This window comes from Phalacrocorax carbo, chromosome 22, assembly GCF_963921805.1.
Source record: "Phalacrocorax carbo chromosome 22, bPhaCar2.1, whole genome shotgun sequence".
Taxonomy (NCBI): Eukaryota; Metazoa; Chordata; class Aves; order Suliformes; family Phalacrocoracidae; genus Phalacrocorax; species Phalacrocorax carbo.
In genome coordinates this window covers 2,159,674-2,181,052 of record NC_087534.1, presented here as the reverse complement: position 1 = coordinate 2,181,052, position 21,379 = coordinate 2,159,674, and the positions used below count along the sequence as shown (strand labels likewise).

General features: G+C 44.3%; 1 protein-coding gene across 1 annotated transcript in view; it reads right to left on the bottom strand.

The window, feature by feature from the left end:
- CSMD2 (CUB and Sushi multiple domains 2) overlaps window positions 1–21,379 on the bottom strand; it is a 358,465-nt gene that overhangs the window by 235,687 nt on the left and 101,399 nt on the right. The window contains exon 5 of the mRNA XM_064471428.1: window positions 4,352–4,546. Within this exon, the coding sequence (XP_064327498.1) occupies window positions 4,352–4,546 (195 nt within the window). The remainder of the gene's footprint in view (window positions 1–4,351; window positions 4,547–21,379) is intronic.

Here is a 21,379-nt window from a genome sequence, read left to right as displayed (position 1 = left end):
TACTGTTGCCTGGTTGCTGTTGTCCCTAGGCAACCATTCAAAGCACCTTTGCAGAAAAGGGCCTGCACCGCTACCATGAGACGTCTTCAAGCGATCCAGCCTCTGCCTGCGAACACCACTTTCAAGGGCACAGGGGCCTTTGGGCAAGCGCTTGCTTCTCACTACGATCATGCATTTGTGCAGCTCCGGTCTACACAGAGCCCTTAAACACACCCACCCAACAGCAAACGCAGCACGGATTCGGAAGAAGCAATTCCTGTCGGGAAGTTCTCAGCCACGCTGGGGTCTGAGAAGCCTGAGACCGGATCTGGAATGTTAAAGTAGTTCCTCTGCTAGAAGGAACACGGCAAATCAGGAGGGGATGGAGAAACATGCTGAAGAGTTTTGACTCAATACTATATTAGAACTCTTAAACAAGGGGAATACATTTTATTTTTACAGGAGAAAGCTAACTCAGTAGCTGAAGATCTAGGCAAAGGTATGGTGTTTTGGTCTTTTTTTTTTTACATTAAAAGGCAAGGTTTAAATTTAAATTCCTTGAAAATTTTTCATTGCAAACAGTTTTTAATGGAAAATGTATCCCCTTCCCATCTACCTCTAAATACACACTTCCTAAGTTTGTACAGGTTGTTACTGTTTAAACATGTTCTACAATCTTCTAAAAAATCTTCTTGCACATCCCTTCAATTATTTTGGGCACAGCGCAGTCTAAGCAGCTGTTTGAGTTACAGTAAGACAGACCAGTTGTAATGAGAATGTGTATTTGATAAGCTTAAAATGTAGCTTTGCAAATGTTCTCAACTTTTCAGCTGGCTTACTGAATTTTTACTCGACCGCCTACCAGAATCATAAACGTATCAGTTCTACTTAAATTCAGCAAACAATCTGGGCAAGGCTTCTCTCCACATGCATGAAAGAGCCTTACAAAGCTGATTTGGACGTTTCTGGATATTCTTTTGGTGCCTTGAACACACAATTCTGCTTTATTTGAAATTAACTGTCACAGGTGGGGCTTGTTCCTTCTGTGGCTACAGCAAAACCAAAGACAGCATTCCAGGTGTGCTGGGGTTTTGCCTCCAGCATAGCAACTGTCAGGATAAAAATACAGCTAGACTTGTAGGACATGGCTTAAGGCCCCATTTAGGTTAAGCACTAGGCCTCTTTCATTCTGTGAATACAGAACAATTGGGCAGAAAGCGTGTAGAAACACACGAGATGCAATAAGGAAACCATTCCAGATATTTGACACACATTATAGAGATGGGATAAATGTCAGCTTAGTCCAGATTTTACGCTCTGACCCAGACTCGCCGAGGACTTTCGGTCCTCGAGGCAAATTTCCGAGCTACACATGGTCTGCCAGGCACAGCCAAGCTGCTCTTCCGGGCAGCCACAGCTGCCACCAGGTCCGCGCTCCCCTCCCCTGCAGATCAGCATGGAGCTGTCATCCGCTGCTGCCGCTTTGGTGCTCCCTGAATGAGATCACCGCAGTTTTAATCCTTCCTGCCACGCAAGCAAGAAACATAACTCACCAGAGCAGAGTCTGTGCAGACTGAATTTATAGTCTCTTTTAGCTCAGAGTCCAAGAATCAATTTTGATATAACTGTGCTTTCAAGACCACTGGCAAGCTGCAGCACTAGCTACTCTCCCTGGCTCTGCAAAGACACATTTCACCAAGCCATTCTTTCTGCATCTGGAATTCCTTCCTACATCCCATTCTCAGAGATGACACTTGTCCTTTATAAAAAAAAAAACACCAGACAAACTGTACTTCGTAACAGAGTTGGGTAAAGGGAGTGCAGACAGCTGCTGTGAAGGAGAAGCTGCTGAGCCACAGCACTCCTTCGAAGCGTTGCTGTCCTGGCACATCCTCTCAAACACCTTTGTTTCTTACTCTTTTCTACCGTGCATTTCTTTGCGTCTCCAATTATTTCAATACATGAAGACTGGAATAGAGACAAAGCTACCAATATATAGAAAAGGATGTTACAAAGCAGAACACAAGCACAGTGAAAAGAGCATAAAGAAACCAGAGGAGGATATTGATTAGCATGGGAGAAACTTAACACTGCTTCCAACACGTGTCTCATCCCTCTGCCATTATTCTGGAGAGGAGGGAAGAAGGGCCCAGTCCCCCGGCCGAACACCGTCCCTCGCAGTGGTGTTACACCAGTCCACTCCCAAGACAGCAGCTCCCTAGACTTTAACACCTGCACAGCTAAAGGGCACGTTTCATCTCGACTTGTCAGAATCTCACCCAGCAGCACAACCCATCTCCAACTTATGTTACAAAATAAAAGAATAGGTACAAATACATTTAACAAACTTTCAGGTGGCAATTACCAGTAAGCCAATATTAATAGAATTAGTTATAAGCTACACAGGCCACACAGATCCCTTCTCTCTCAAGGAAATATATGTTATTCTTCAGGCAACAGTTCTGAGAAGATTATTCTCCCTGCAGAAAGCAGCATAAACCTGTTTGTTAGTATGCAAATCTTTTTGCCCTTTCTAACGACTCATGTCTGTATCGCACCAACGTCTGACTGCTGAAAACCTACTTACGGCAGAAGGAGTGCAGCTGGTTTTCAAATTCAGCAAGTCAATTTGCAGACTGTCTTTGCTACTTTCTACCTTCCTGGAACAAGATATAAATGATACATGAGAAGATTTCTGGTTCCTGCCTCTGAAAAACACCTTGGAAGTTTTACCTGAGGTGAAGTCTTGAAGGATCAGGACCAAATCTATCAAAAGAGTGGCTACCTCCAGGACCCTGCAAGCATACTGCTACACAACTGCAGCTGAACAAGCACATGTTTTGCTGCCATCAGAGCAATTTGCAGAGCACTGATACAAGCACCACAGAATTGAATATGCCTCCATTATGAAGTATATCAGGTGCCACCATCACCATTGCTGGGCTCAAGACTGAATCAATCGCGCTAAAATTAAAAGTGGGTTTTGGCAGTTCAAGGCAAAAATGGTCTTTTACCCCATCTGCAGCGGGGATCGCAAAAATGACAATGATGCCAGCCCTCGACTTCAACACCCGTTGCGGTCAGAAGTTAATCCCTCCCTTATTGGGGTCTACTACACAAATGTCTGAGTAGTTGCAGGGCAAGGAGAAGATACCGCCTTCCTCCAAAGGCAGGCAGCTCTCAGAGAAATGCTGCTGGACTGGAGGAAACACTGGTCCATTGATGCAGACTGTTTTCTTCTCTTCTCAAAAGGGTACTGCTTTGCATACTCTCAAGGTTGAATTTCAGTGAATGTTTGTCCTGTGCACACTTCCAGTGAAATTAGGGGAAAAAAGTTAAAGAAAAGGTTAGAAAGAGAGTTCTAATTTGAAGGAAAAGCAAAGAATCATAACCGACCGTACTAAAATGGCAACAATAGCTCTCCTCCTCCTCCAGTGTCAGTGCAGCTGTATGAACCATTCCTTCAGTGGTCTAATGCCCTCGGCCCCAAACCAGAAGGGAAGTGTACAAGAAATACACTAAGGAGAACATATGACTCTGCGTAACTCATTCAAGCAAGCATTAAAAACACACCAAGCAAACAATATTTGCTCACTTTAAATTCAAGATTTATGCTACAGCTTAGAACTGCTGATTGATTGCACAAACGGTCAATAAAAAGAATCAATGTAAGACGCTCTGCTGAAGTACACAAGGAATTGAGGGGAAAAGACTTCAAAGCAGCAGCAACTGTTGTGGTCTAACACCACAGACACTTGTATATTTACAGACTCTCTAGTCCCTTGTGGCCCCAGAGAATTAGGAAGCAGCTCTCTCTACCGATAATGGAATCCAGGTTTCTCTACCCCAAAAGGGCTTGCAGGAAAGCTGGCCAGCCTCTTCCAACAACGGCCAGACTGGGCCTCCCATAGCACATCCCCTGCCCGAGGCTGCCAGCAGCCCGCAGCACATCAGCCCTCTGCAAACTCACACCTCTACAGGCAAAGCACCACAAGGGAAGCCAGCTTGACGCTGCAGAAAATCCAGTCTCGTTTTCTACTGTTTGATCTAGAAAACCTGCATGGTCTTGGGTAGGTACCTTATCTCATGGCTGATACTCCTGCTTTTTTTCTTCCCACCACTTAGACAAAGAAATTAAAGTAGCTGTGCAGCATCTTGAACACTTTGAGCACTTCATAACCTTCCTATTATTCACCCAAACCCTGGCAGCTTTAAAGAATCCAATAAAAAAGAACCTCAATATTAACTACATCATGCTTAGTTTTCAAGTCTTTTAAATAAAGCTTCCAATCCACGAAGCGTTTCCCAACCCCAAACTGCTCATTAAACCCTGTTTCATTGCGGTGAGCCAGATGAAGAGAGGACACTTTACCTCTGCAGAAGGGGAGAGGAAAATCCCAGGAGGCACCGTTTTCCAAGTTGGCATGGCATGTGAGCAACGCGTGTCCTTCCAGAAAGAAGCCTGGATTACAGCTGTATCTCACTTTGTCCCCGATGCTGAACGTCGTCCCTTGCTGAATCCCGTTCTGCAGCCTTCCTGGATTTCCGCACGTGTGGCTTGGTAGAACTGCCAAAGAAAGTTGCTTCTGGTTAGGGACAGTGCACTGTAACACAGCTGTCAGGGGAAGAATCCAGAGGGAAGGCTTGCCTCAAGGTAAATGCATCACTCAATGTACAGAGCAAATAACCACAAAACTTACCCTACTGGATCGCACGCCAGGATTAAGCCAGTTACGGCTAATGTTTAAGTACCATTTCTACTGAATATATGTAAGGAAGCAAAAAATCACTCCCCAAGCTACTGAGTCAGAAACAAGATCTGCTCTTTCCTGACCAGTTCTACCAGTTTCTAAACCAAAGCATCCCTCTTCCCTGTGCCCCCTGCAGTTCTACTCAACACCATTGCAGTTGATTAGAATCCAGAGGTTACGCTCCTGTTGGAAATAACATTTTTCAACAGACCTTCGCCGGGCACCTAAAAGGCCCGAGACAGAAGCAGAGTTGCGTTACACCTTAGAACCACACAGAAGACAGCAAAACCTGTAATTAGCAACTATAACATCGACAGAAAGAGCAACGTTCCAGCCCACCAGGATTTATACTTCACTGCACTGTGTGTTTAAACCAGATGTCGCACACACCCATCAAAGCAGACTCTGAACACCACAGTTGGAGGCAGCTCCACTGAAGACAAATTATAGTCCAAGACTTGCATCAGAAAAAATATGGAATACTTGAACATAAGATGGAGAGATTGGAGCTAACATACTAGTAAATCCTTATCCAATGCCTCTGTACAGCAGTTTCAGTGAATTTAAATAAAACTCTACAGGTTCCCACAAGCCTCTCCAAAATAATCCACTCAAATCATGGTTTTAGAGCCCAATATAAAACCCAGCAAATTCAACCAAGACTAAGAATGACTTAATCAAATTTGAATCGGGCCCTTGTGCAGCATCTTGTATTATAGTTCTTTTTCATTAAGGCTGAAACATCAGAGGAAGGAAAACACGGTCATTCAAAGCTGAGTGATGGTTTATCATCGGAAACAATTTTGTCAGGGGCATGAACAAAACCAGATGAATTTCTACAAGCAAAGGAAGGTTTAGTCTGCAGCTCTGCCAAGGAAAAGAAGATTGAAAGGAAAATGATATGCTAGTGCACACGGCATGCAGAATAAAATACAGCCAAAACTGTGCGTAAGCATGTGAAATGAAACAAATCCCTAGCACTAGCTGATGCAGAGCACTACCTTTCCGTCCTGCCATGGGGCAGTGCTTTAGGATCGGGATTTGAAACTTCCCTGCTCTGCCTCCAGCACAGGCCTCCCCCGCCAGCGGCCCCGGCTGCCGCCTGGGAGCGGAGGTCGGGTACCCTAAGAGGGCTCTCTACAGCAGATCCGCGCCCAGTATCCCTCGCAGTGAGGGAAATGAAAGACTAATCTGTAACCAATACAGGATTAGGCTTCCTACATCCAGACAGACCACCTGGTTTTCCATTTAACCCACTTCCAGATTAAATGCAACCTTGCCACCTTAAACTTGATTAATTTTAACAGCACATACATCTTGACTCCCACATTGCTTCAGGTTTGGTTTTCCTGCCCCGCTGCAACTGCAAGCTCTCCCCACACATCGGTGTGCCGAGAAGCAGCCTCTCCCCGCGCCCCGGGGACACCGTGCCGGGCTCCGGGCTCCCCACGCAGCCTTGCACTGCGCGGCAGTGGGGCACAGGGAGGAGCTCTGGCAGACGAGATCTCTTCCTTTTGCTCCTTCTGCAAAACACTATTTACACCCTTCCAAAAAGAGCCCAGAGCTGGGAATTTCAGCAGCAACTTTCACATCGAAATATTAACGACCACACAGGTCGGGTAAGCGGGGGGATGCTATCAGATACATCAGATGTGTTGAAAAGCAGCTTAGAACTAATGTTTCATTTTCCATAATGATACTCAAAACCCCAATTTAATTAAATTACCAATGTCACTTTTTGTTAAAAAAATGAACCATTCCTGCTTTTATGCTTCCTTCCTTTAAAATTAATGACTAGAACATTGCTATAAATAAAAATCTATCATTTTTAAAAGTCAATCTCTAACACTAGCTGCTCTCTACTTAATGAACTGTGAAAGAATCAGTCTACCCCAACCTGCATCGTATCTTAAAATCATGCTTGAAAAACAGGCTCTCATTTAAAAATTCTGCTTCATTTGGCTGCTTTAACTAATATCTTGTTACAGGACAGACAACGCACACATGCTTTTGGGGGAAGCAACATTAACTCCTTGATCACTTTGGATTCAGCGGGGGTGCTGCAGGAATCGGTCAGCCTTGATTTTAAATTTCTACACATCTGCAGAAGACAAACACTTTTTCAAATGCTGCGTCGTGGACTGAAAGAACTGCTTCCAAAGAGGCTGGCACTACATCCAGAGCCGGCTTCAGCATAAGCAGCAGAGCTGCCCACACGAGGACCCGCTGTCAGTCATGGCCTTGAGGCGCTTGTGCAGAACATGAATTTGGTCAGCCCTGGACGTGAGCTGGTGAAGTACACCTTCCCCTGCAGAGGGAGGGAGAAGACTCGATGGACACAACATCTGTGCTCCCTGGGAAAGCAGAGCTTCACAGACCCCCTCAGCAGATCGCAGGGTGGGAGTCCAAGCAGCCGGGTGCAGAGGCTGGAGATGTCCCCGTAAACCCCCCGACCAGTTCGCCCGGCGCGGGAAGCCCGTGCCTTTGTTCCGCTGTGAGTGCAACCCCCTGAGCTGGTGCAGGAACCGCTTTCACAGCAATGGATTTGTGATTCTACTCCAACATTCCTGAGAAGAGATAATATTATTGCTCATCCTTGGCTGCCTCTAACAGCCAGACTCTCTGATTGCTTGAGAGATTAATAGAACTGTATTATTTACATCAGATGTCGCACAGAATAATATTATTAAAGCTTTGTCTTACCCATTTACCAATTCCACTGTAGATTAGTAGCACGGATTCTTTTTTCCTCCCCATAAAAGCTTTGTTCCCAGCAATCAACATAATATTTTCCAGTGATTGTATGGAAATGAGTGCAGCCACAGACCAGATTTGTACAGATGAATAGAAGGTCCTGTTAGTCATTTTGTAGCTAAGTCTGTTTCTTCCCATGATGAATTTAGAGCAGTTTATTTTATTTGTCTTGATTTGAACAGCTCCCAAACCCTTATCATATTTTATGACAGAGGAAGGGAAATAGGATTATTCCATGGCAGTTGTACCTGGAGAGCTCCTCGACGTACCTCAAACATCACTGTCCCAAGGGCTATTCAGATACACTGCCCTGGAGACCCCGCTCCCTAAAATGACACAGCAGAGGAACCATTACCATGGTGTTAATTGCCAGCACAGGCACAAACAGAACCAGAGCATTAATTGATCTCTAGAGAGGAGGTTACGCGAGAACTACAGCTGTAACTGTTTCCCAAGGTAACAGGAGATAGGATGATTGGAGTGTAAGGCAGAAATGTCACCTTTTCGGCAAGAAACTATGAAGCGTCAGGACATGGAAGCCGTCAGACAGGAATAAACCGAGCAAAACCTAGAACTCTCCCACTCCTTGCAGGAATATCAGGGAGTCAGAGAAAGGACTGGTGGAATGGTACTGTACCGTCCCTGAGACGGATGCGCCAGCCAACCATGGCATAAGAGACAAAGGGCCCCCTACAGCCCCCACCCGCCCCCTTCCCAACGCCTGTACACAACAGGTATGAGGGCTGGAACCGGATGGGCAGACAACTGATGATGTGGATGAAGGTCCTCCTGGGATGGAGGGATTATTTAGGCAGCCCACCCCCTGCACCACAACCACTCACATTAAGAATAAAAGTGTAGTTGTCATAGATGACTCCCGAGGGGAACAGAGGGTCCAGTATGCCGACCGGACCCAACCCATGGGGAGCCCCACATCGCAGCCAGGCGAGGGAGGGACTGTCCCGCTCTGCCCCGCGCTGGCGCGGCCTTGCCTCGAGCGCTGTGGGCAGGGTTGGGAGCCACAGGACATTAAGGGCATATATCTACTAGAGAGTGTCCAGAGAAGGGCCATGAAGCTGGTGAAGGGTTTAGAGGGGAAACCGTGCGAGGAGCGGCTGGAGTCCCTGGGTTTGTTCAGCTGGAGCAGAGGGGGCCGAGGGCAGCCCTCATGGCCTCTGCAGCTCCCTCCCGAGGGGAGGAGGAGGGGCAGGGCTGGTCTCTGCTCTCTGGTGACCAACGCCAGGCCCCGAGGGGATGGCAGGGAGATGTGCCAGGGGAGGGTTAGGCTGGGCATTAGGGAAAGGCTCTTCCCCCAGAGGGTGGTGGAGCCCTGGAACAGGCTCCCCAGGGAGGCATCACGGCACCAGCCTGGCGACAGGCCCTCAGAGCCATGGTGTGAATTTGGGGTGTCCTGTGCAGGGACAGGAGTTGGCCTCGATGGTCCTTGTGGGTCCCTCCCAGCTCAGGACAGTCTATGATTCGTGCAAGGCCAGAGGCACATCACAGAATTCAATGCGTTACTTGAAAATGAACCAAACAAATTGGAAATGGAAATACCACATTTGAGAAGTTACCACCACCCATTCCTGTGAGCTGCTAAAGAGCAGCTGAAGAGGTGTCAGAATTGCTGATCTGTATCAGAAGCTTCATATCAGTCACTGACCTCAAATTTTACCCCCATTTCTTTCTACCCTTTTCAACAGGCTCACCAGGCCTATTCCCAATTTTTCTCATCCCCTTGCCCAGGACCACTACACTGAAAGGTCTCAAAATCAGCAGCTTTCAAAACCTAGTACTTGTCAAGCCATGCCTCCTTGTTCCAGTTCATTCGAAATTAATTAGTAGTTTTTAAGTCATCAGATGTGACTCTACGCATCCTTGGACAGCATCCCACCATCAGAACGCATTCAGCCTAATTACATCAGCCTCTCTCAAACCCCACAGCTATTCTTGTCAGGAGAAAAAGAAGGAAGAACAAAAAAAGGCAGAGAGATGTTTCTCTTCTTACTCATCACATTGATATATTGGACCAAGTCAGGTACTTTCAAACTAAACAAACTCAAATCCATCCCTAGCTTGCTCACCATTCCGAAGAGAAATCTTCCCCATTTCCTATTCAAATTAATCTTCAGCTCCATTTTCTCTGTTTATATTGTTCGAATATAAAACAACCCCAACATTTAATACCTCAAGATACAGTCTATTACCCTATTTACATAGCTAAAAGAAGCATTTTTATTGCTTGAATTATCTATGGTAGTTTATGACAGATATTTCAATGCTATCATTGTTCTAACCTTGAAATCTTATCAAGGAGTGCAACTTTTATGATATGAGGCCATACATTATCTCCTCATTCCCAACTAATTTTCATTCCTAATAAAAAAGCAAGCAAGCCATGCCAGAGCAGGCACTTATAGCTCCTGAATACAGTTATTACAGCAGGAATAATTTATAAATCCCAATGAAAGGATGCTACATAGACCAAGCAAAATAACAAAACCATTGACCTAAACTGCTTGGCTCAGTCATCACTGCACACTCATTTCCGAATTAATCTCCATTATGCTTTTTTAACACGTCTTTCCATTTTCCTGCACTTCTGGAATCTAGTGCGGGTTGGAAGTCAAGACATCCAAGCAAATCAACATGAAAGTCTCTTCTGCTGGAGATCCAGGCTGGGCTGGGCAGAGCAGTATTTCACTCCAGAGATAATTTGCCCTATATTTGTTGCCTTCTTAGAAATTCGAGGACAGAAGCAGATTCTTTAAGGAGAATCCCTCCAAGGTGTCCATCACAGCTTCAAAAAACTAACTGAAACACCTAGGCACAACACGGACAGTGCACCTTTAGCCAGCACAAATGGGAGCTCCAGTGGGGGGGAGGGAAGAGCCACATAGGCCAATTGCATCTGTAACTTTTGGGCCAAGTGCCACAGGGATTCTAATATCCTTCACCAGTGGTTTAGTGCAATCTGGTTTAGTTGAGAAGAGTTTTAACCTTCATAATAAGTGTCCAGTAGAAAACGAAATAAATGGTATCCTTTTCATTTCATTTTATCCTTTATGGCATGATTCATTTCCAGTACAGCCAGAGATAAAGCTAAATGGAAACTATTTTTTCCCTCTAATATTTCTTTGTTCACTGAAAAACAGCCAAATAGTTACTTTTGGATAATAACAGACCAAAATGGCTCATCATCCATCTTCTTTGTAGTAGTAGTTCTAGGGCTTTTTTGGAAATTCATTTTCAGTTTTCAATTTACCTTCCTGGAATGTGCTTACAGCAACTTCCACGCAACTTCCAAGAGCAGCACATGAGCCAAGAGAGGAGTACTTTAGATTTGATTTAGTCATCCCACTACAGAAATAGCAAAAGATGCAAAACATGAAAGCACTAAGATCATGGGAGATAGAGCAACAAACAACACCGTGTATCTTCAGAGATACACAAATCCTTAACGTTTGGGACTTTATGCCACTCATTATTTATACTTCCAAATAAACGTCATTACTTGCTGAGCACAGTTGAGGAAGCCTAGCTAGAATGAAGATACAGATGCTGAAGCCTGGCTACAGAAATCTTTTGCTGGGCCCTGAACATCATCATCATGCTGGCAGATGCTTAGACATCAGCAGATGCTTAGTTTCTAGACCCAGTGGTCCTCCCGTACCGTCCCAACCTGGGATGCTCTCCTGCATCAGGAGCCTAATCAGCAAGGCACTTGAGAATGTGCTTATCTCTGTGAACGTGCTCTAGTCCTGCTGCTTTTCAGTGCAATGACACTTGAACACAAGCTTAATTTAAAGTGTGTGGTTAAGTGTTTTGCTTAGCAGGAATGGATTTAAGTGTACATTTAAAGGCTTCATTGAACTGGCATTTAACAGCTGCAGAGTAACCTGAAAAAACTTCCCTAGGGAGGAGGGTGGTTTTACATTTGTTTTCTCTCTTCCTCCCTGAACCAAGGTTAACCATTCCAAGGGAAACAAAGACCTGCATCTTTTCATAACATGAAAGACAAGCCATGAAAAGCAATACTGCAGTGGTTATCAGCACCAGAAGACAACTGCAGGAACCAGACGAAAGCAGAATTAAAATTGCAGCCCCAGAGAGTTCAGCTGCCATATCAGATTAAGCACCTCACTCCGTTGTGCACATCAAGACTGAAAGCCAAGGCGTCAGTGTGAAAAAGGGTGTCAGATTTGGAAACCCAGATTTGAACTGATTCCATCTAGACACTGGGTGCCAGTGTTGATCCGCTCTGCATTTTGCTGGAGAGTGTCCCTGGACAGGGAACGCTCTTTGTTCTGTTTAAAAAAAAAAGCCACTTCCAACTTTAGAGGCCACATTGTTTATCAGCTTATTGATCTTCTCTAGCTATTGGCTGATTACCCAGAAACAGAAATTGTAGCCAACTACATCTGTTTTAATAGATGTTTCACAGCAGAGGAAGGGCATTCACCACAACACATCATTCCTAGTTTTTTCAGCCACTTCTCTGGAAGCAGCAGGTACCAAAGCGCAGGGTGGCGGCAGCCCCTGCCGGGGCCCAGCAGCAGTGTTGGGGCTCCTCCCGTCTCACCTACAGCACTGCATGATCCCTGTGCCCACACAGACCCGCCAAGTCCTCACACCATCACAGGCAGCTCGATTTTATTTCTTCATTTTTCCAACTGCCTTCATAATTTCTTCATTCTAATTTATTCCCTCTTATAGTTATCTTTTCTGTACTTCTTTAGGAATCTTGGCTACTCCCTACCACACCACGGCCAATACTGTAGGCGTAACTAACTGGGGCATCAACCTCACAGAGCAGTACATTAACTAATCAGTGAAATCACACAGTTTGTGGGGAAATGCCCTTGAGAGCAGGAAAGGTGAAATATTATACCACTGCGTACAAGAGTCAATAGTAAAAAGCAACCAGGAATGCTCAGCTCACAATACAGACACCTTTTATCAATAACCAGAAAGCAAATACATTTCAAGGATGGTGCCATGAAAGAGTCCTCTGAGCTGCCGTAGCAATTAGGTAGTCTGCTGCTGGCACTAGAGATTCATTATTAATTTGTGGTCATAACTGATAAAAAAAATCTAGAAGGTAATTTTATCCTCTTCAGTGAAAACAAAGCTAAAGTGATCTAATTATGTCATAAAAACACGCCTAGGGCTCAGTCCTGTTTCCTAAATTCACAGCTGCCTATCTTGCAGAATTTGCCACAAGCATAATTTTGCAAGCTATGCAATAACATGCACTCATCTCAGAGAACAAGTTTGTAGCCCCACATGGGATCTCCCCAACGCCTGAATGTATTCAGAAGCAAGAGCTTATTCTGATTACAAGGACCTTACTCTGACTCTAAATCCTTGTTTGTTACTTAAAGGTAGATGTTGTGGATCTGGGTGCTCAGACCTGCCCCCTCTCTTCTTTCATACATCCCAACTTATTTAATGGACATTAGAAGGACATTTATGCAAGCTAAGGTTAGGGCAGGCAGGGAAGGTGAAAGAGGAAATGCCCATAAGACTACTTTAAAAAAGAAAAGAAAAAAGCAACAGTCAAAAAAAAAATCATAGCTTCAGAGTTCAGAGTGGGTGTCAGAAAGACATCCTTCAGTAGCAGGGAAGTACAGCATGCTCACAGGCTTCCCAGAGAGCCGGCAGAATCGCTGTCCTTGGAGCTCTTCAAGATCCAGCTAAATAAAAGCAGATGACCTGATGTAGTGTTGGTCAATGCTCCTGCTCTGAGGGGGAGCCTGCAGCAGAGCCCTCCTGCGGTCCCTTTGTTAGCGCAAACAGGAGAGCACCTACCGCTTCCCGCTCCGTCAGCGCACCACAGGAACACCACGGCGCGCACAGCCACGCGCTGCGCCCCTCAAGTGAGGGTTGTCCTTGACTGACGCTTGAACTAAACATCCTGAACTTAAGTCGGAAGGTGACTTGCCTGTCACTTCTGAGCATGTGCCTTGAAGGACGTGGGTGTCATTTCATGCACTTCAGACAAGACGTGGCTGAGCTGCACCGTACGCCTCTCCCGCTGCAGGACAGGCCCTGCAGGGACACTTGCAGCCTGCCTGCCAGTTCGGATTACGAACATCCTCTTCCGAGACCTCTGCACTGACACACGTGTTGGAGGGAGGAATGTCCAGCCACCTACTTCACTCTTCCAGAACAGCAGTGGCTGCTGGCCATCATTGAGATCTCTGTGTGAAGAAACCCGATGGGCTAACGACTCCAGTAACAGCTACGTACACCGCTCCAGTTCTCCCAAACAAAACCCACCTTCTACTTGAAGAAAAGATGGGGGATGCAGGGAAACCTGGAGAGACCATCTATCACACAATGAATGAATGTTCCTGTTCTGTTCCATTTTACTTATCAGTGAAACGGAAAAAAAAAATCACCTCATTCACTCTTGTCTCCCTAGACAAGATACTGCGAAGCTTTGCTCAAAGGTTAGGCCTGTATCTATCCATAAATGCTCATTTAAGCTCTATCTAGAATAGTATGATGGTCCAAATACTTCAAGGAGACCTTGAAAATACCAGGAATTGATGCAAAAAGATGTTACAAATGAAAAATCCATATATACGTGCTACAAGAAAGGCATCTATTTTACAAATATTGTCATGGAAACAGGATACAGATTTGCTTTAAAGAACACTCAGAACAAATTAACGGGAAGAGACTGGGACTGAACCTAGAAAAGAAGATACCTCAAGATCCCAAGAACCGGCCTAAATCTTGTTCTGCTACATGGGACAAAGCTACGTGTTGTTTAAATTTCACATCACTGATATTAAAGCTGAATGTTTTTGACTCCGATAATACAGTTCTACACTGAGAAAGATCATCTTGAAAGAGTTTGCATGTAACCACAAAAATACCATGTTAGGTTCCCACACACAAATAACGAGGAGAAAAAAGGCACGCTTCATTGAGCATTCAACGTGAAACAGCTCAAAAATAATTCCTTCCACTTCCATTCTTCCCTGCTACTTTAATTATGCTGTTTATATGCAACACAAATTTACCCTCTCTAAGGGCAAAGCTGCAAACCCCACTGAAACCTCAGTGGGGAGTATGGGAAGAGACACGCTCACCCACCCAACCTCACATCCGCTACTGCAGATGCTACTGCTGCCGAGAGGAAGGTAAAGGAACAAAATCTGTTTGTTACAGACAGTTCCCTTACCCCGTCTGCCACAGGAGAGAATAACACCCAGCCTCTGACTGTCAGCTTACACCTTGAACATTTTCTATTAAGAAAACACTAAATCTTAATCTAAACAGTCTTCAGCTCTTGAACCCTTCAAACAGCCAAAGCACATCCAGGCAAAGCATGGAATTTCAACCCCTTCAAATGCTCACATGGGAAAGAATTTACACAGCACCTATTTGACATGCAATTCAATCTAAAAAAAAGTAAAACCTCTTTTCCCTGGAGCTCAGAGAGGAAACACTAGGAAGTCAAAGCAATGCTTCAGCAGAAAAAAATAGGGCCCATTGTAAAAGAAACTACAGAAGGCAACACATAAGCCTCTTGATCAGCAATAGCTCACTAAAGCTTGCAAGAGATTCATGCAGTGGACTTTTCTGTGACTGCCGCCACAGTCTTCACTATCCTAGCTAGCCAAAACAGGTATTTTTAGGCTAAAACCCTTCATGAGCTGTTCATCTTATTTAAAAAATATTGAATGGAATGAAGCAGTAATCATGTCTAAATAACTGAGCTATTAAACAAATTCCAAATCAGCACAGCAGGCTGTGGCTTACGTAAGGTAAAGATCAGAGTAGTAGGAGAGAAAGGCTACTGTGGCTGCAGATTAAACCTTCCCATTCTCACAAAGCAACTGCTGGACTCAACCACTACATACTCAGGATTAGGGCCATTTCTCAGTCCCGTCTCCTGCTGACATCTAAAAGACATTCAGGATATGATTTACTTTACAAAAGTTACAGGCATCCCACAAAGGAGGGAGAAAGTTATATAAGTACCCTTTCGGTAATGAACTCCCCGCTGGAGACGCCTTTGTTAGCCTCCACTAGAACATCTTTCAAGTGCAGATTTGTACACTGCAACACTCGAAGCCTTCCAGACAGCTTCAGCACCTTGTAAACTGTCTGGAAATGAGAAACTCCACACTGCTGTGACCACAAGAGAGCTGCTGTAGTGCACACCCATCACTTACAGCACAGTAATTGGAAAACTTTTAGTGATGTTTGAAGACATCTATCCACCTGCTTCTGGAAATACTGAAAGGTTTTACTGGATTTGGGGAAGTTGTTGTGTCACAGGTCAGGAAGAAACCAACATCATGCAACAGAAGACCAGAAAGAAACTGCTATTGTCCTACAATTCCCACAGAGACAAAAGATGCCTCTCCCTTCGTCATGAACCCTGGTAGCTGGCAGAGGCAGTCCCTGGAGCAAGAAGGTTTAAGCCTGCGATAATACCAATACAACACAGGTCTTGTCGTTCCATGTTTTGTTCCTGACAGAGCCCTACTTATACATTAAACAACTAAAGAATATAGGAAAAAACTGGATTTTGTAAGCAAGGATAAACATACTGTCCCAGTTACAGGATTACACCTGCCATTCAACCCCACCCCACCTCAATTTCTCATCTTTCAAATAAATTAATACCATTAGTTCTTAAGAGTTTTTGCTCCGCAGGCTAGCCAAGCAATTTCACCCAGTAACTCCCCCTATTTCCAACTCTCTGCACCCAAATTCTTCCAAAAGGGATCATTTCCACCAGATAAACTAAGTTCTACCCGATCTTGGCCTCCAACCAGAAAATCTATTCTCTTGATCAAAGGCTTCAAACCTCACTCAACTCAATTTTTCCTCGGCTCCTTTCATCCCATCCCCGCCCCCCCAACTCAAGTGAAATTGGATATATTCCACAGTACAGAGACATCACAGAAAGCTTAACAACGTGTGGCATTTATATAGTATTTTATATGTTCAAAGCATCATTTAGGCATTACCTGCAGCTCAGGGGACCGGTCAGCCAGGCTGGAACTCTATTTAGCATTAGCTCTCATGGGATTTCTGATAATGGATTCTTCACTTGTATCAGAAATGCCATAAAAATAGATCCGTTTAGGGGGCAGCAGAGCCGGTATGCTTTCATCGCAACCTAGTCTTCAAAGAATAACAGACACTTTTTCAAGCTCTAAGTTTTCCTTTTAATTTGATTTCTAAACAAAAGATTGCAATAGTCTTTCTTTTATCAAGACACTTGTCGACCTCCAGCACTACGGCCTGAAACTAAAATTCCCAAGGAGAATTAATGGCTGTCATTTCCATACACACAAGTTGCACCAGGCTTTGTTGCACTTTGGTCCAATGCACTTTCAGTAATATAGATTTTTCTGTAAAATATCCAAATTACAGCTGGCTTGTCCACTGAGAAACTGCTCATACATAATTACATGTCTGGAACAAGAAACCTAACTTCCATGAAGCTTCTGTTTCTGCTGACTTTCTTACCTACAAGCCACTGAGGCTACCAGCTCAGGAGGACACCAACATGCACGTGCCATCATGAAAACAAGAACGGATGAAGATCCTGGGGGATGGTTGAGGATAAATGCATTAAGAAAGCACGTACCGCCAACCTGGTCACGTATTCACAACAAAGCACAACTGCTAATGAGATTACCATATGAAATACGCCAGCACAAACTCGTTTTCCTCCCACTATATGTTCCTGTAAGGCTGGTCTGATTTTATAGGACGAGAGGTTGGGTGGGAGGAAGAAGATAAAAGCGAGATCAATGATTGCAAGAAATTTTAATTAGCATAAAGGTTCCTCTGGGTTAGCTTACAGAATTGACAATACACCTAACACAATGCCTGGAAGATTAATTTCAGGAGAGTCTGAGACCTGGATCTCTGTCCAAGATATTCTGAAAAATGTACATACAGCAGTTTCTGACACAGCATGTAGAACACCCTGCTCTTTTCTAGAGACCAACAGGATAATTTCCTAATGCCTTACATCACTTCCATTAGACTATGGAAACTCTTGTGCTTCAAATACAGCCTGTTTTCTCAGCAGTGAGTGGGGCTTATGTAATTTTTAATATAAGAATTCACTTGATGTCAAACCAGAGACTCTATTCTATTAAAATACAGGATCATTCCCAATGCCCAGTCTCAGACGTTTCTGAGCTCTAACCAAGATGTATGAAGCATGAGCACTAAAGTGATTAGTCTGCAGGAGGTGGAAACTCATGGAATTTAATGACACAGCACTGAAAAGAAAGCTCCAGCAGCGAGTGCTCAGGCTGAGCAAAAAAAACCAACCTAGTGGTCTAAAAAGGATCGAGGAGTCAGAAGGCTGAACCATAAGATACTCCCACATTCACAAGATAAATGGACAGACATTTGCATCTTCGACTACAGAAAGTCTGCAACTGAACGTGCAGTCATGCAAAAACCTGTCACCTTAGCTTGCAGCGGGGGGAACTAAGCACAAATGGAAAGAAAAGCAAGAGTAAAGAACAATATTCCTGCAAATTTGCTTCCTCCATAAGGCCAAGGAAAAACAATCCTGAAATTAATGTGATCATCAAGCAAGCAGGGGATAGCATTTTCACGTCGGCAACTCAAACAGGGCGTAGAGGCAAGTTCTGCATCCTGGAAGGGGAGAACTATAGTACTTATATTTCAGATGTTACATGGTACATAAATAAGCATTTGAAAGACATCATCTTAAAAACCTTCAGACAGAAATAACAAGGAAAAAATGCTCAGAAACTAGCCACTTCTTGAAGCAATAAGCTCTAATGGATTAGTTGGAACCCATGTTTTTATGCTTTTTATCCCCACCCACTTTCTTTTCTTCAGCTTTTTTGCTAAGCTGAAAATATCCAGCCGTCCCATCCCTACTGTTTGTGGAAGTAACGACAGACGTGCCAAATTCCCCACCCTCCATTCTCAATTGCTTATTATCAAGAATGGAGGCCACAATATTGAAGCAGCAATGCGTATTTATATCTCTTTGGCAGAAAGATCTATTCTGAATGAATGAGCTCATATTTTTCCCAGTCTGAAGTACACCAGTGGCATGGGATTTGTCAGCTGGATTCAGTGTTTCTCAATACAGAAATACCTGGGTAGGAAAATCTGACCCATCGCAGAAGCAGCGAACATCTGGATTTACACCAATGCTATAAAACACTTCTCATACCTAAAATTGTACTAAGATTAATAAAGGAATTTACAAGTTATGCGTGAAACCATTTTGGCCTTGAAATTAGTTGAAAGACAGGAAGAAATAGCCAGAACCTCCAGGGGGCTGGAGGGTGGGAACCAGCACTGAAAAGGAACACAAAAGGAGTCCAGCGCACCTCCTCGGTGCGTGCCCGGCAGTTCCTCCCCACTGAGCCACGCCAAACACGAGCTAGACACCTCTCTACTGCAAAAGCAAAGCCAGCTCTGTAGCTGCGAGGTGGCTCCTGGCTAGAAAAAACCAAAAGCCAAATCAGAACAACCGTGCCCACCGTGTATGAAAACAGTACGCGTCAATCCTTTGAGTGAAAGGTATTTTAAAAGACCTGGTCTGTCAATCAGCTGTGGCCAAGATGGAGGGGAGACTCCAGCGAGAGAAGCGAAGAGCGATAAGACCAACTGCTCAGTCATATCCTTACAGATGAGATCTCTCGCTGTGAAATTTCCAAGATAAAGCAGAGCACAGCACTTCCCTAGGGGCAGAAGGCAGTCGCCGTGACTCTATCAAGTAACTAGTTATAATTCTCATGCAAACAACAAGAATAATCGAATTACTATCACAGCTGTGTCAGCCTGAAGAAAATAACATCTATGAGATGATCAAAGCGAGCAGATGACCTCACAGAAAGCACAGTCAAGATATTACCTGTCCTTTTGCAACTTGTTTGCTTTGGTGTGAGCTCAAAATTAAATACCTACCTCTCAGACTGCTTCTAACTGCACGGGAGAGACTGCCACAGCCTGCACCAGCCTCCCGGCAGCACTCATCCTATTTACTGGTCGACATCCAAGGGGTCATGTGCACACGTACCCACTTTTTGCTTATTTTTCTCCACCTTTGCTGGCATAAAATACAGGCACAATGCATTTGCTAGCCCTCAGGGCAAAGCACCCGACAAACCTGCAGGTTAGGGAATGGACGAAGCTGTTGAACAAATGAGAAAGAGCAAATAATCTGAAAGAGCTTTTCAGTGGGTTTTGGTGGGTCTGGTTTTTGGGTGTTCAGTTTTGAGGTTTTGGCAGTGGTGGATTTTGAGGGGGGTGCTTTTGGTTTTTTTGTTGGTTTTTGCTTCATTTGTGTGGTGGATTTACTGTTTTGTTTGTTTGTTTTTAAAGCAGAAGTGGTTTCTTATCTCCAACGTCTGTCAAACCTCAGGTCACATCACCTGAAGCTGCGCTTTCAGACATTGGCAGGTCTGTTTTATTACTGTTTTAGCTAGAAAAGCTTAATCTTTCCAAACTGGTCATGGCTGCAGTGTTTTTGTTGAATGTGTTGTTGTTTTTAATGTAAAACTCACTGGACATGAATTACCTTTTACACCACTTAACCCCTATTAAATTTAGTTGAAGTACCGGGTTAAAAAATTTCGTCCACGCACAGAGGGCACAATTGCATCGCTCGCGTCTTTTGGAAACCAATCTAAACACAACATGATGAACTTTACGACAGGGATATTCAGACACAGCTAATAAAAATCTACACTTAAGGAAATAAATGTCATAAGTAACACACATTTTGCTTTCAATCTATTGCATAAATTAAAGGTCATACACTTAACTCGTACAAACTAAATGATTTCTCTTATAATGAGGTTTATACAGCACGTTACAGGACTGGGCTGGGCCTGCAAAGATGCAAGTCAGGAGCTTCAACTGAAATCATCCGTTTTGACCAGCTACCATTGCCATAGTTACGCTCACTGCCCAGAAAGAAGTTTTCTAAAAGGATCCTCTTCACCAAGAGCTAACTGGATAGCCAGCGGTGCGATGTTAGAAGGCTCAGGATGCACAGAGGCGTGCCTCGAAGTTCATGCTGGGCAGTTCTCTGAAGAGTCGTGCCTGCTTTCGTACAACCTGTGCGAGGACATTCAGCGTGAGCGTCATTTCAGCTCTTGCCACAAGGTCTGGACAAAACACGCACGGTCTCCTTCCCTGGAGACATTCACCCCCCGCCTGGACGCGGCCCTGTGCCCCCGCTCTGGGGGTGCCTGCTCCAGCAGGGGTGGGACGGGGTGAGCTCCAGAGGGCCCCTCCAGCCCCCGCCAGTCTGGGATGCTGTGGTACTCGAGATCAAAACCTGAGCTGATTCTCTTTTAAGAGAGGTTCAATTTCATTCCTTTCAAGCAGGCATTGGTCATATCAGACCAACGTATCTAATAATTAAGCACCATTAAGTAATTAAAATTTTTGCAGTAAAACTACAGAATTACTACACAATCATTAGGGATTAAATACTCCCAGTACAAAAGAGAATGTGTAAAAGCCAATTTTCAGGAACAAATTGGAACCTGTTGCAGTTTTCCATACAAAATTGGGGAGGGCAGACTGTTTACATCAAATTTTACTATTTTCTGTGAGTTTTTCACTTTTCCACCAAAAGTATTTCTCACTGACCAAAGTCATCTAGCAAATTAAACAGGCTGAATAATTCTCCCTGAATATTTTGATCTGTAGCATGTTTAGTTCAGCTTTTCCATTTTATTTGTAATTGTTGGATTACCTGTTATTTTATACACATTGCCAAGGCTTGGTATAGCATAGCTACAAGGAAACACGGGTCAGATCTGTTAGTACTTCTATGAGGTGAAAGCAAGCCAGGCCAAATTTGTTTTGCTCTACATTTCAGGGATTACTGATTGACAGGCCCT